This window comes from Capra hircus, chromosome 22 (genome assembly GCF_001704415.2).
Source record: "Capra hircus breed San Clemente chromosome 22, ASM170441v1, whole genome shotgun sequence".
In the NCBI taxonomy this organism is placed as follows: domain Eukaryota; kingdom Metazoa; phylum Chordata; class Mammalia; order Artiodactyla; family Bovidae; genus Capra; species Capra hircus.
The window spans coordinates 32,172,600-32,189,205 of record NC_030829.1 but is presented as its reverse complement, the minus strand read 5'-3'; the positions used below and the strand labels follow the sequence as shown (position 1 = coordinate 32,189,205).

The 16,606-nt window shown below is 42.3% G+C and overlaps 1 protein-coding gene across 3 annotated transcripts in view; it reads right to left on the bottom strand.

Moving 5' to 3' along the window:
• Window positions 1-16,606, bottom strand: part of FRMD4B (FERM domain containing 4B) — a 200,057-nt gene that overhangs the window by 138,630 nt on the left and 44,821 nt on the right. For 2 of the 3 annotated variants that reach the window (XM_005695748.3, XM_018038306.1), the window contains exons 2-3: window positions 3,640-3,705; window positions 970-1,064 (exon numbers count right to left, since the gene is read on the bottom strand). In XM_005695748.3, the coding sequence (XP_005695805.3) occupies window positions 970-1,064; window positions 3,640-3,705 (161 nt within the window). Of the gene's footprint in view, window positions 1-969; window positions 1,065-3,639; window positions 3,706-10,704; window positions 10,780-16,606 lie in introns of those variants that run through there. The other variant, XM_018038307.1, reaches the window with a different exon arrangement.

Here is a 16,606-nt window from a genome sequence, read left to right as displayed (position 1 = left end):
TTGAAGAGTTCTCTGGAAATTATTCCATAAAGAGGAAGAATTCTTTGGATGCATCAAGCTGCCTGTAATGTAGACAAATCAGGCTGCCATAAAGCACACACATACCCACACAGAAAAGAGCCTGTAAGACTAAACACATTTGCTTACATCAAGTTTTAAATTCCTATGAATTCATTTTTATACAGCTGTCTCATTTCAGAGAGGATTTCAGTTGTTGATAAATATATACACCATCCAAGTTTGCATGAAAAAATGTAAGTAAAAGAAAAATATGATAGTAAGAAGGTAACACAAAATAGACCTAAGTATAAGTTCAAAAGTTCATCCCGCATTAAAGTATATACATATTTGTTGGGTGTGCCACAAAATTGCCTTTAAAGTTTCTTGCCATGAAGTCCAAACATTCATTCAGTCTTAACAGGAGTGGATGACATTCTAGTATTTCCATCCCTGACAGATAAGCTAAATAAGAAGGTACAATTGCATTCAAAGAAATGTGAAGACAGAATATCATCAAGAAAAATAAGCTCGTTGCAACAAATTTCTAAAGCACTTGGACAATATTTTGAGTTCTTAGAATGGCCAATATTCCTTTTACCTTAGTCCTACAGAAAAATCTTGCATTAAAAAAGGTTTAGCTAAGCAGGACATGGGGTTTCCAAGGTGGATCAGTGGTAAAGATTCCACCTGCCAGGACAGGAGATGTCGGAGACATGAGTTTGATTTCTGGGTCGGGAAGATCCCCTGGAAGAGGAAAGGCTACCCACTCCAGTATTCTTGCCTGGAAAATTCCATAGACAGAGGAGCTTGGTGGGCTACAGTCTATGGGGTCGCAGAGAGTCGGACACAACTTGAGCTCACACGCGAGCAGGACATACTCCAATTCTTGACGCATCCCGCCACTTTGGCCAATTGTGAGGGATGCATATAGGAAGATCAGACACAAGGTTAAAGTGTTAAAACACTTACGTGTCATCTGTAAACGTGATTCCAAAGTACTCCTTTTCTTTCAGGTTGAAATGAGAAGCCACGAGATCCAGCAACTCTCTTGATAAAAGCTTGGGCTGTTGAGATATAAACCTGATTAGACACTCTCACTTACGGCTCCCACCTTATTCTCTCCCAAACAGTTTAAAACAGCCTTTGTTTGTCTGTTTTGGATACCTGCGCCTTTCTGTGCTTAGGTTAATCTACTGTAGACCATTCTCTAAGGGCTTGGGAAGGGCAGGAAATGGGAATAGGAGCATCGCTGAGATGATCGCTTTCATATATTTGCAATTCCATCCAGAGCCTTAATTTTTCCTCCAAGGTAAAAGTGTATTTATTAATGCATTGTTGTTTCAGAAAAAAATGCTCTTTTATAAACAGTATGGCACTAGTGATCAAGACAAAGAATGTTAACCACTGCCTAGGCTGTAGGAATAATTTTGCTTGGTGATGGTCAACTAAAGAGGCCCAAGATCCAAGGCTGAGGGGTCACAGAGAAAACTAACAACAACAACAAAGCAACAAAACAGTAATAGTAACCATTTATTGTACTGAACTTCTTCTATCCATGATTTCATTTTAATCCTTACAATGAGCCTATGAAGTAGGAGTCCTTTCCATTTCATAGATGTGCCAACAAAAGCCAAGAGCAGCCAAGAATCTTATTTGATGTTCCACTTATGGAGCAGGTTTGAACCCAGTTCTGTCTGATTCCAAGGACTAAGCTTTTCATTTCTCTCCAGAGATGGAGTAACTGCATCCACTGTACAGATCATTATCACTAGTACTTACTGGGCACCTCCTTAGAAGAACAACCCAGTCTGTGAGCTTTTGGGAAGCACAGGCTCTGGTGGGTAAGAAGATGGTTTGGAATCAGCCAGAAAGTCCAGAGTGAGAGTGGATGGTGGATTTGCAGGGACTGGGGAAGGGAAAAGGGATCTGTGGGGAGGCATTCTAGATGGACTTTTCTCGAACTTTCAGCCACACAGTTTAGGACTCATTACGGTAGTTTGAGGGTTGGATATTTGTTGTTGGGGAAGAAAGAATTGGGGATGTTTTTTGTTGGCAAAGAAAAGAAGAAAGAAAGAAAAAAAAAAGGAAAAGAGAAAAGAAGAGAAATAGGGAGAAGTCTAGACCAAAAGGTCTACTCTGGTGAAACTGTTACTGACTGTACTATTTTTGTTCTAATTGAAGCCTGTACATAGTGGACTGGGCACAAGCCTCAGAAAGGAGAAGAATTTAGGTTTGGTCAAGGGAGGGCATTCTTGTCATAGCTATAGGTGTGGCTGTCAGCAGGCTCTTCCATGATTTTTTAAGGCTATAAGTCCAGGGACTTCCCTGGCGGTCCCATGTTTAATACTCTGTGGTCCCACTGCAGAGGGTGTTGGTTCTATCCCTGGCTGGGGAATTAAGAGCCCAGTGCTTGGCAGCCAAAAAGTAAAACGAACAACAACAAAAAAAATAATCTGGGTCTAGAGTGTTGGGTGAATAAAGAGAGAAGCATCAATAATTAAGATACTGTCATTCATATAGCTCCATGTGTTTTACAGAGATTTCATTCACATATATAATCTAGTTTGATGTTTTTTAATTTTATTGAAAAACGCTTGATTTAAAACGTGTTAATTTCTACTACAAAGTGACTCAGTTATACATATATTCTTTTTTCATATTTTTTTTCCATTGTGGTTTATCACAGGATATTGAACACAGTTGCCTGTGCTATACAGTAGGCCTTTGTGTATCCATCCTATATCTACTAGTTTACATCTGCTAATCCCGAGCTCCCAAGCAGACTCACAGACACAGGGAACAGACTTGTGGTTGACAAGGGGGAGGAGGTATGGGAGGGGAAGGATTGGGAGTTTGGGATTAATCTAGTTTCATTTTAACCATAATTTCTGAGAGGAAGATGAGTCAGTGTTAACCCCAGCTCACAGCCGTTGTAAATGAGTATTTAACTTAGACCATGCCATGTGGCAGGGAAAGCAGCAGAATGCAGAGTCTTAGCTCATAAAAACCCTTTCTGGGGGGCTTCCCTGGTGGCTCGGTGGTAAAGAATCTGCCTGCCAGTGCAGGAGACGCAGGTTCGGTCACTCTCCAGGAGGGTCCCACAAGCCACAGGCAACTAGGCCCTGTGCCACAACTGCTGAGCCTGTGCTCTAGAGCTCAGGAGCCACAATCACTGAGCCCGCATGCCCTAAAGCTCGTGCTCTGCAACCAGAGAAGCCACGAGAAGCTTCTCATCGCAGCGGGAAGCCCGCACACCGCACCTAGAGAGTGGCCCCTGCTTGCCACTAGAGAAGAGCCCATGGAGCAGCGAAGACCAAGCACAGCCAAAAATAATAATCTAAAAAAAACCCTTTCTGGGAAGCATTATGGTCAGCGATTGACCAACAAGAGGTAATTCAAAGAGATCGAGGCACTTGCCCAGGGTCAAACAGCTACTGAGTGTCAAAGCTGAGACTGGAATCCACACATCTCTGAATCCTGTCACCAGGCTATAGTTACTCTTAAATACAGGCAGGTATTGGCTTTGAAGCCCCTGCAAACAATCCTGTGTCACTGGTTCTGAGGCGCAGACAAGCCAGCAGGCCCCCCGAGGCTCACAGAGGGAAGCCGGATGCGCTGTCCCTGGGTGGCAACACCTACCTGAACCAGCAGCTCCAGTCTCCGGTCATCCAGGAGGCACACCTGGCAGTGCCTGCCTTCCGTCATCTGCGGGGACAAGACAGCAAGAGGGGTATCAGGCTGGGCACCCTCGAGCTTGATTTGCCGTTTCTCTACATGTGATGTGCTTGGCCTAAAAATGCCATGAGCTGCGGTAATCATCAGTTTCGGTCGTCGTAAACAGATTTATTATACGGTATCAGCTCTTTGATTTTTTTGTTTTAGCTCTTAGACTTAAAAGAGAAAAGAATGAAAAGCAAAGACCACTCAATGTGTTGAAAATATAATACCTACATGGCACATACAAAATTTAACTATGAAAAGAAGGTTTCCTGCCCAGAGGAAACAACTATATTTCTCCTTGAATCAGTATTTTATTTTTCAAATGAAAATATTTTTATTCACTAGTGTCTTTCAATAAACACAATACATGCATAATGTATTTGACAAACAAATTTGTCATATTTGACATAATGCATTTGACAAATGAAACTCAAGTTAAAAAATGAAGTCTCCAGTTTTGAAATTTTGGTTCCCCTTTGTAATATATCACTACTGTAATTGATAGTTAAGAATAGTTAAGATACCCAGTTAAGAACAGCTTGATGTACAAACTACTAACTATATTTAATTTTTTATCACTTGTAATTGCAACATAAGGAAATTATTTCTTGTAAAATATTTAAACAATGCATAAAATGCAAAGATCCACTTTGATTACCAAAAGCTCCAAACCATTCTACCTGCACAAATTACCACTCTGTCAGTTTGAGGCAAATCCTCACAGACCACCTTTGCATGGATTTTCAGATATACACATGTACACGTTAAAAACACATCAGTTCAGTTCAGTCACTCGTCGTGTCTGACGCTTTGCGACCCCACGGACTGCAGCACGCCAGGCTTCCCTGTCCATCACCAACTCCCGGAGTTCACTCAAACCCACATCCATTGAGTCGGTGATGTCATCCAGCCACCTCATCCTCTGTCGTCCCCTTCTCCTCCCGCCTTCAATCTTTCCCAGATATGGGTTAAAAACATTATTTTAATACTGTTAAATTAGACACATTGTTCTGAAATGAAGCAGGTACTCTTAATATTTGTATGTGTGTATGAGACTGTGGTATCTGTGTCGTATCTGGTATCTGTGTATATGAATATTTATATGTGTGAGGTTCTTTTCCAGTTCAAGTAGAACCGCTACACTCACTGTTTGCCCTTTGCTTTTTAATTCAATATTTCTTGGAAATCTTTCCAATATCAACACATGTAGACCAACCTCTTCTTCGTAAAAGGCCTATAGTATCAAATCATTTGTGCAGACATATAATAATTCAATGAGTGTCCTGTTGAGAAACACTTGGGTTGTTTTCTGCCTTTTGCTGTCATAAGCAATGTCATCATAAATTTTGCACATCTAGCTTTGTCCATGGATGTAGAACTGCTGGGTCACTTTTGAAAAGCAAGCACAGCACTTTGTCTCTCAGCTGTTGTACAAAATTCTAAGACCCTGGGAATTCCCTGGTGGTCCAGTGGTTAGGACCTATGCTTTCACTGCTGTGGGCCCAGGTTCAATCCCTGGTACTGGAACTAAAATCCTGCAAGCCACGTGGCTTGGCCAAACACAAAATGAAGCAAAACTGTAAGACCTGGAAACTCAGATACATATAATCCAATTTTAAAATGAAAATCGCCTCCATTACTGAGCAGCAACTACATACTCAGCGTTGCTCAAAGTGTTTTTATAATATTATCTCTGAGTTCCCTAGTCACCATCTGAGCTTGGTGTTATTATCCCCAATTCAACAGATGAGAAAATTGAGGCTCAGAGTGGGATAAGCCACGTGAAAGATACTAATTATAGTATCGTACTTACATTTTTTAAAAATTGGGGTATAGTTGCTTTACAATGTTATGTTAGTTTCTGCTGTACAATGAAGTGGGTCAGTTATATGTATATATACATCCCCTCCCTTTTGGAAGACTTCCCTGGTGGCTCAGACGGGAAAGTGTCTGGCAACAATGAGGGAGACCTGGGTTTGATCCCCGGGTCGGGAAGATCTCCTGGAGAAGGAAATGGCAACCCACTCCAGTATTCTCGCCTGGAAAATCCCATGGACAGAGGAGCCTCTTAGGCTGCAATCCAAGTCTAGAAGTAGCTCAGTTGGTTAGATGGTGGCATTATGGAGATGTGGCCCATAAGAACTTTGGAAATAGTGCTAAGAGGTAAGTGAGTAAGTTCTACGTTGTCTCATTTCCCGATTATGTCCTTAAATCTGCAAAGCTAAGTCTTTGGTGGCAAGAGGAAAAGAAACATATCTTTGTTTTAGGCACTAAGCTGGGAACATCATGGAAACTATCTCATTAAAACTTCACAAAACTCTACAATATGACAACACCCCCATTTTACAGACAAGGAAACCAAGGTACAGAGTTTAAGGAATTATTCAAATTTGCCTGGGCAAGAAAAAAACAAGTTAAAATTTGAATTAATGTCTAAATGAAAAAAAAAAAGTCATCTTTTTTTCCTACTGTTCTACAGGGCTTCCCAGCTGGTGTTAGTGGTAAAGAATCTGCCTGCCAATGCAGGAGACATAAGAGATGTGGGTTCAATCCCTGGGTTAGAAAGATCCCCTTGAGGTGGGCATGGTAACCCAATCCAGTATTCTTGTCTGGAGAATCCCATGGGCAGAGGAACCTGGTGGGCTACAGTCCATGGGGTCGCAAAGAGTAGGACACAACTGAAGCAATTTAGCAACAATACACTCACTATAGGAGGAAATAAATCAATGTTTCAGTTTAACTCATTTGATCTCTTTTTAAAACCCGCAAGCAAACCCAAAGCACATGCCCCAGAGAACAATATAAAAAAATAATACTCAAAAGATCAACGGAAACAATATGAATCCATTAAGGAATATGTCAAAACTCATAAAATATTACAAAGCACTCTGTTGCTGCATAACCCAAATGAATTTATTTCCTGATTAAAAACAAACAAACAAACAAAAAAACACTTCTCTTTTCAGTTTTTCTTTGGATCCCCCTTGATTTAGGTCAATGTATCTTTCATCAATACATTATTTTATCTCAGAGAATAGTAAATATTTTTTAGGTGTATCTGGCCATCTCATGATAGACATAGGGAGTGGTGCCCATGTTTGTACAACTTGGTTGTAACCCTTTAGCCTTAGTTGATTGAGGAGAAAGACAGCTGACCTAAGGTGGGCCAATCAGAACCTCAGTCCAGGGAATCTGGAATTGAGTCTGAGTGGATGAAAATATGGTGGTTGCGGGGCAGCCACTATCTGCAGCATGTAGAGAAAAAGGAAAACCAGCTGCAGGGAGAATGGAGACAGGTAACTAGAAGGAGGCAAGAGAAAATCACACAGCCTGAGGAAAAGCTTGAGAGTTGCTGTCAGAGTTCCTAGTGTCTCTCCAGTCACGTCTAGCCCGTTCCACTGGTCTAGGTGAATCCTTATTCTTTTTTTTAAAAAAATTTATTTCTTTATTGAAGTGTGGCTGGTTTGCAATATTGAGTTAATTTCTGTTGTACAGCAAAGTGACTCAGTTATACATATGCATACATTCTTAATTATATTCTTTTCCATTGTGGTTTACCCAGAATCCTTGTTCTTGAGTTCCATAAAATATCCCTGTATTCCTTTGATAAATCCACTTCCCCTACGCCCCTCTCTTAAGCTCCCTTGAGTTGGAGCCTGCTTATTGCAACTAAAAGCATGTTCACAAGACACCACAAGTATCTATACTTTGTGCTAAGTCGCTTCAGTCATGCCTGACTCTGTGTGACCCCATGGACTGTAGCCACCAGGCTCCCCTGTCCATGGGATTCTCCAGGCAAGAACACTGGAGTGGGTTGCCATGTCCTCCTCCAGGGGATCTTGCCGACCGAGAGATCGAACCCATGTTTCTTAGGTCTATCTGCCCTGGCAGGTGAGTTCTTTAAAGATGCCAGAGAATGGACTCCCCTGATGATGTCATTAATATGGTAAAATTACTCAAATTGCTGATGCTCTCATCAAAGACAATACAACAGCTGGTGGGCAGTGGCAAGGACTTAACAAATACCCACCATGTGATGTGAGGATACACACACACAAGCTAGATGGAGAAGGGCAGTGCAGACGAACTGGGGAGATGCTGCTACAGTTTTATGTCCACGCTGGCATGTCCCAGCCCTGGCACATCTGAGCCCACAAGCCTAAGCCCTTTCCTTTGTGGGAGGATGGCTTCTCTGGGAGGTCAAAGGGCTGATTTGATCATCGGTAACAACAGAAAAACCTGCCTGGTGTAAGCTCTTTTATATAGAATGGATAAACACCAAGGTGCTACTGTATAGCACAGGGAACTATACTCAATATCCTACAAGAAACCGTAATATTCTAAAAAGAATATTTAGAAAAGAATATTCTTTCCTTTAGCAAGAATATTTAGAAAAGAATATTCTAAAAGAATGTAAATATATGTGTAACGGAATCACTTTACTGTATAGCAGAAATTAACACAACATTGTAGATCAGTACATCAAACCATACATTAACAAAATAAATAGAGTGGAAAAAAAAAAAAAAGAAAAACCTGCCCTTGTCACGTACTTAAATCAAAGGTTGAGAGGTGACGGGATGTATTTTGTTGGTCAAAACAATGCTTATGAATAAATTTCAGTTGATGACACTAGAAATTAGGATATGCCACTTAATAAAATTTTAGATGGTAAGATCCAGAAACTGTGGGATGGATTTCCTTCACAGCTACAGGGTGAGGCTGAGCAGTGCCCTCTGAAGATGGCATTTGTGGCCTCTGGTTCACACATGTGTATTACGTGCCAGGTTCCTGGGAGTCCTGTTATGTGAATACGCAAACCACATTCAAGTACACTGGATGAGAGGGAAGAGACACAACCAAACGTCCAGGAAGGGCCTGGCATGCACGGGGCAAAGGGTGTGACACCTGACCCTTATTAACATACAGTATCTCAAAATAAATGACCCAAAGTCAGGTAGTCATAATTCAGAGCTTCCAGCGTTTAACAGGGTTTCTAAGAGAGTTTAGGGGGATACAAATTTGAAATCCAAGCTACATGTGAACCAAAGTGTTTATGTGTGATCACAAGAGAAAAATAGGAGAGGCTGCAGAATAAAAAAAAAAATTCATGTTTTCTTCTTTAAAGAAAAAAAATTACTATTTCAGTCTCTACACAAGCCTATGAAGGGGGAATCTCATTCAAGCACCAGGAGGCCTGAGAAATGATGCAACTTGTATAACTGTTCTAAGCCAGACTTGGGCTCAAAATTGTACTTTATCTCTTACTTTATCTCTTACTATCTATATTACCTTTAAAAAAGTTACTCAGTCTTTCCAAACCACAGAAGCAACATCCTGACAGTTTTTAATCTGACACTCTTGAGAGTAAAATACTCTGCTTCTGAGAACCACAATTATTATAGTCCCCACACACTTTAAAATTAGCAAGCAAACAGCTAAACTTTTCTGTAATCCATTTATCCTCCCTTTATTAAAACAAAAAACTTTTTAATAGGAAGAATGTTATCAACCCATTTTAAAGAAGATAAATGACAGGTGAAGTTTAAAAAGCACATGGTAGAAACATTCTCTAGAGCTGATGGAGCAGAAATAAAGTAAAAGAGAGAAGACAGCTAATTTCTGTGTCCTTCTGTGTCCCTGTCACTGGGCTAAGAATTTTAGTAAACACACTAACACCACCACTAACAAACTCTTTGTACATTCCAGGCACTGCACTAAGCACTTTACACATATGAACATATTCAGCCCTCATGACACTCACACAAGGCAGTAATCTCATCTCCCAATAACACAGGGGAAGGAGGTTACTAGGGTGATTATAAATAACAGGATTCATAAACAGCAGAACTAGACCCATACCCAAAGCTCAAGCTCTTAACTACTTAGCTACCCACAAGGTACTCCCTACGCTATAAAGTGACAAATTGTAGGAAAGCCTTCCCACGCAGCACATTTTCAGGAGAGGAGATAAGTGGGTAGAAAAGAGAAAACAATGCATTGTAAAGCAGGTATGAAAAACCATCTCAGTTCCAGGGCAGAATCATTTGACTAGAAGCAGTTATAATCATAGAACTTAGACTCTTAGAAGAGATCTAATCTCCACTGCTTATTTGGAATGTGGGGAAATTAAGGACAGATGTGCCCAGTACCACACAGGGAGTCAGTATGAGCCCCAGGATTAAAATACAGGACTCTGGAATCTAAAAAATAAAAGCAATTAGTGAATAATAATAATAAAAAGGAACAGACTCACAGATATAGAGAACAAAGTGGGGAGGGGAGAGCAGCAAGGCAGGGTAGGGGACTCGGAGGCACAAACTACTAGGTATAAAACAAATACGCTACAAGGATATATTATACAGTACAAGCAGTATAGCCAATGTTTTATAATAACTTTAAATGCAGTAAAATCTTGAAAAATTCTGAGACACTATGTTGTACAGCTGAAACTTATATAATAAAACTCAGGTCTCTGTCTTTCAGGCCAGACAGAGCACACACGGGGAGTATGAGGTTACTCAGCTGCTAAACAACACTTAACACAAATGTACTTCCCCCCTCCAACAGATGGATTTAAAAAGAAAAAAATTTAAAAACTACTGTAACCATTAAAAAGAAAAAGCCTGGGCATTTCTTCTTTATTTTCAAATATGACTCCCACTGAAGCTTTCTCTTCTAATGTCATCCACAGGAGTCATATGTGAAGGGAGCTGTTAGGGTCACAATAATTATACTGACACATTCAAATCACCCCGGAGCCCCATAGGGACCACTGGAGCAGTTTCAGATTTGACCCCAACATAGCGACAGCCAACAGCAACAATGCTTCTCGTGGAATAGAAACACATGTAAGAAAACGATCTCTTTGGAAAGTTTCTCTTGACACCCACCCAGACTGGATATCCCTCCCACCACCCCTTCCCTCCTTCAACCTCAGGAGTTTGGAGGTTAAAATCGTGCATGTTGGATTAAAACTCCCACCTCAGTGGCTGCCCTGCGCTTGCTCCCCAGCTGATAGAGCAGGTCCTCAGAGGCTAAGTGCTGAGTGCTGGTGGAAAGACCTCCATCTGCTTAGTGGTAAATGAGGAAGATCAGAAGGGAAGTGAGAACCGGCCACAGGCCAGACCTCTGGCTTCCTGGGGCGCCCTGGATGTGCAGCCTGTAGTGGGATTCAAGTCTGCGAGAACCTCCCCCTACCAAATCCCAATCTCACTACCTGATTTAGAACATGAGAGCAGAGAGTCAGAAAAACAGAAACAAGCAGAAACAACAACAAAAAAACCCCTCCAAACAAACCTAAGGGCAAGTCAATACAGGGCATGGTGGGATTATTCCTAATGACTGGGGGCAGCTTAGAAAGCAATAGGACGTATCAATTACAAAAATAAAATAAAATTTAAAAAATAAATAAATAAAAAAATAAAAGACCAGAACCTACTTTGGTTTTGCTTTAGTAGCTCTTTGGAACACGGAAATGTAAAACCATGGTAAGGAAGCAACAAGCTTCATTTCCTCTCTCTCATTCCCTTTTGACCTTTACTGAAAGTTCAGCAAAAGAGGACCTATCTCATTGAAATGACTCCTCAAGATGTGTTGTGGGGTGATAGATCTAGAGTCTAGTCCACCATCATCTCTTACCTGGATGTGGGTAAAATCAGCTACCTAATCGGGATTCATTCTTTTAAGTCCAGTCTCCCTATGGTCTTGTGAATGATCTCCCTTCACTCCCTGCTTAAAAACACCCAAAGGCTCCTCCAGCAGTGCAGTGGAGAATCCAGCTCCTTGCCTCACTGACACTGTCCACGGAACCTGACCCCCCACCCTCTCTAACTGCATTTACAACCCACCTGCCTTGACTTGACACACCAGTCACACTGACTTTCTTTTCTTCCTCAGAACCAAGGCTTGTTCCTACTTTGAGACCCAGTATACACTGTTCTCTCTGTCTGGAACACTCTTGCCCCAGATTATGGCATGACTGGGTGCTTTTGCATCTTTCAGATGTTAAATCAAATGCCAGCATCTTGAAGAGGCCTTCCCTGTCCTCAGCGTAAAGCGTGGACACTGTCTCTCACACCACATTGCTGTGGTATGAGAGACAACATACCAGAAAAGAAACATTTTGTTGTTTGTTTATTCTTCTCTGAACGTTGATTCCACGGGAGAGGCCCTGGTTGATGTGTTCACCACTGTATCCCCAAGGCCTGGAACAGTGCCCAGCACATGGTAAGAAAGTGGACAATAAATCTCTGCTCAGGGAAGGAATGCTTTAACTGGTCCGAGTCTAGATGCAGTTACCAACGAAATTGGTTCACAAATGATTTAAACATGTAGAGCATAATGCAAATTGAGGACGCTCCAAAAACACCTCCCAAGCCTTGACCAGACAGACAAACACATACAAAAAAACAAAAACAAGCTTTCCACCCAGAGAACAAGGTGTGCTATTAATTCCTCATGAGATGAGATATCTTGGAGGAAATGGAGAGACCGAAAAGGGACGTATCTGGGACGTTCTTACTTTAGGATCTATTGAGTGGATGGAGTTTTAGATTTCACGCACATGATGTCAACCTCAGCTGAACAGGGTCCCTTTATACCGTCTCTGGGTGCTGAGTGAATATGAGCTATTGACACTCTCGTTCAGAGAATGGCCTAGACTGACACAGACGTCTCCAATGCCAGTCAGCTGCAATTTCCCTTAAGGTCTTTCAAGACGGTGCCTGCCCTCCCAGCATGCAGTCCCTGGGGACTTCTTTTTTCAGTATCAATCACCCATTCTCTTAGCTTCGAGGAAGCACGCAGGACATGTCACACGAGCGCTAAGCAGTTCACGTGGGTACCGTCTTTTTTTCATGCTGTAAACAACCCTTGGAAGTGAGAAGTTTTCCTGTTGAGATTTTGTAGGTGGCAAAACTGAAGGGCAGAGATGTTGAGTAACTCGTCTCGGGTCAAGATGCTGTGTGACCTGGGGCAGAATCTCGGGACCATTAGTTCTATCAAAGTAGGACTCCTGGGAGTCTCCTGCAGTTCACTGGGACCAGAGTAGGCAAAGGAGAGACAGTGAGGAAGGAAGAAGCACAGGTGGCATAGAAGAAGCAGAGGAAGAAAGGAAACTGGGCCGGGGTTGGGGGGGGTGAAAAAGAAGGGGTGAATTCCCTTAACCAAGGAGGAATAATCTGCTTTAGGAAAAATACTAAGAAGTAATGGCTGCTATGGCCAGCTCTTTCCAGAGAGCTTTCTTTTCTCTACGTGGGCCATTTATATTCTCTCATAACAACACTGTGAGGTAGATTCCAATCCTGTATCACTCTGGTGAGAAAACTGAGGCTCAGAGAAGGTTACTGACGGACCCCAGCCCACAAGGTTACAGAGCTAGGAAGAGGCGGCTCACGCTTATGTTCAGTCGTACCCAACTCTTTGAGACCCCATGGACTGTGTGTAGCCCGCCAGGCTCCTCGGTCTGTGAGATTATCCTGGCAAGAATAACCCACTGGAGTGCATTGCCATTTCCTCCTCCAGGGGATCTTCCTGACCCAGGGATTGAACCTGTTTCTCCTGTGGCTCCTGCACTGGCAGGTGGGTTCTTTACCACTGAGGCCCCTGGGAAGCCAGGAAAAGGTGGAATAGGACATCAATGCAGGCATCTGACTCCATGGTCCATGCCCTGCACTGTTGGGTCACACTACTTCTGTTACGAGCTGTGGCGCTAGTGGTAAAGTACCCCCCTGCCAATGTAAGAGTGCAGGAGACACGAGTTCAGTCTCCAGGTTGGGAAGTTAATACCCAGGAGAAATGGCAACCCACTCCAGTATTCTTGCCTGAAGAATCCCATGGACAGAGGAGCCTGGCAGGCTATAGTCCACGGGGTCGCAAAGAGTTAGACATGATTGAGCATCTGCAATTATTAGTCTTACACATTAAATCACATGTGGCTGAGGCATTTTACATATCATCTTGATCATCATGCATCACACTATTCTGGAAGAGCTTGATCTAGATCCACCAAATTACAGCTGCCTGGTTCCAGCCACTATCTGAAAGCAAGGTCAGAGGTGTGCAAAAAGTTTTTGCAATCACCATTCCTTGGCTATCTCTTGCAGTTGCCAACACGGCTTCTCTGTGCTTCTTAATGATTTTCAGTGACTACCAGGATGGAGTCAACTCCCACCTCTTGTGCCGCCGGTTCTGTCCTAACTTATGTGAACACTCTGGGTACAGGATGATCATTCATGGGTTAGGTGGCTGCCTGGGCCTGACTCCATTATTCTGGGCTTAAGAATGCAGTCCAGCACACAGCGCAGTTGATTCAGGGTGGAGAAACTCTGAAGCATGTGTTCATCCATTCACTCAACCAATACTCAGCACTTCCTAAATGCAAGCACTATTCTGGGTACTAAGATACCCATAAATGAGATCCACAGGACACTGTCTCTGAAGCTTGTCTCACAGTGTGATTTCTCAACACTGGCACCATTGACATTTGAGGCTGGACAATTCTTCGTTGTGGGGTCTACCCCCATGCACTGTAGGATTTTTAGCAGCCTCCCTGGCCTCAACCCACTAGATGTCAGTACTCCTTCCTTCCACGTGACAACCATATGTCTTCTGACCCTGACAAGTGTCTCCCAGAGGACGAAATGGTCCCTGATTGAGAACAACTGCTCTAAAGATAAGATGAAAACATGAACAAGGGTTGGGGAGTAGAGACAGATTGGAAGTTTGGGATTAATATGTACACACTTCTATATTTAAAGCAGATAACCAACAAGGACCTACTGTATAGCACAGGGAATGCTGCTCAATATTCTATAATAACCTAATGGGAAAAGACTTTGAAAAAGAACAGATACGTGTACATGTATAACTGAATCACTTTGCTGTACACCTGAAACTAACACAACATTGTTAATCAACTATGCTCCATGATAAAAGAAAAAAAATGAAACAAGATATTTTCAGATAAGAATAGGGTTCTGAAATAGCTCAGTTGGCAATGCAGTGAAGTTCTGAGCATGTGCAAAGAACATGCTTTGAAACTGACTTCTTACCCAGGAAGCACAAAACTTCAGCAAGTAGATGCAGAAAAGTTAAATTGGACCACAGCTCTTGACAGGTGGCTCCCAGGAGAGATTGTAAGAATAACCTTATTTTCTGGATGTTAGTATTCAACTGCTAGCCCCTTTCTGCCTGGCAGAGGTTGGAGAAAAGCAAACAAGTAAAGCTATTTCTGTGGCTCCAGCATCAACCTGGCAAGCAAGCTCAGTCAGCTTTAGCAGACATTCCCCAGGGAGGATATTCTCATAAAAGACAATCCCTTATCAGATTATCTCCTGATCTCATAAGACAGGTGAAAAGAAAGGGCAGGTTTGAAAGAAAGAAAGAAAAAGACAGAAATGGGGAGGGAGGGAGGAAGGGAGGGAGGGGAAAGCCTGGAGCCGAAGGCCATCAGGAGAAACCAGCCTGGTGTCAATGAGGCGTGCACAGGTTTTAGAATCAGGAGGTGTGGGTGTGTGTCCCAGCTCCGTCATGTAACTGAAAGTGTGGCCTGAAAATCAGACTATCTCAACCTCAGTGTACATGCCTATAAAATGGGAATGATAAGAATCAATCTCATTTAGCTTTGTCTCTTGTATTAATGCAGGTTGAATCTATTGTAAAATTTACTTCAAAGGTCAGAAGGTAGTCATATCACCAGTCATTCACTTAATTTACTGGGCACAGATTATGCATTAGGATCTGTGCGAAGTGCCTGACATGCTTTCCTGACCTTACTCCAGTGCAGTGAGTCTTAGAATTAGTGGAAATGATTTATAAGCTGCTGACTACTATTATGTGAACTGTAAGTGGTTATTTTCAGTTGGTTAAGTGACTGTTTTCCTTAAGAAAAAAGTTCTCCTGGATTATTAAGAGGTCAAACTGTCATATTAGCATTGAACAGTTTAACTCCACCAGTTAAACTCTGGAGAGAGCAGGCAACTCAACAGCTGGGGATTAATTCCATTCTGATTTCTCAGTGATAATCAAGAGATTAACTCAAAATCACCATTTGTAGCTGCCTATGTGCACAAAATGTGCTTCCCACATGGACTTCCCAGGTGGTGCGGTGGTAAAGAATCTGCCTGCCAATGCAGGAGACGCAAGAGATGCAGCTTCTCTCTCTGGGTTGGGAAGATCCCCTGGAAGAAGAAATGACAACCCACTCTAGTATTCTTGCCTGGAAAATCCAGCGGACAGAGAAGCCTGGCAGGCTACAGTCTACAGGGTTGCAAAGAGTTGGACGCCACTGAGCAACTGAGCCTGAGTTCAAGCATGTGCCCAAAGCTGGGAAAACTCTTGCAAACTCTTGCTCCTTATCTGCCACCAAGCCGTGTCTGGGGCTAGCTACTCTTGTTTTCACCAACACAAAATGGAAATTAATATATGTTGATTGTGTTGTCCATGTCTTGTGCTTTGACATACATTTTATCCACCAAATTCTCACAACCATCCTGGGAAGTAGATAGTTATGGTGTGCCAAAGGGTCCCAGGTAATAAGGGGCTGAGCCAAGTTCAAGGAGGAGCTCATCAAAGGAAAAGGGGGAAAACAGGTGATCTGTCCTCACAGAAGCTTCTTCATGGAAGCAGCTGCCGTGAAAACAGGGTTCTCTATATATACAATTCAGACTCTGCATCATTTTCCAATTAGAAACTCTGATGAGACACTGTCAAGTGTTTATTTTCAGGAAACCATGGAGGATATGTCTGCTTTTTTTTTTTTCCCCCCCAGAAAGAAACATCCTCTTTACTTAAAACCAGTTGTTAGACTGTATTTTTAGACATCATAGTACAGTATAAATGAGTCAAAAAAGAAACGGGAGGGTACAGATACTGTAAACAGGAA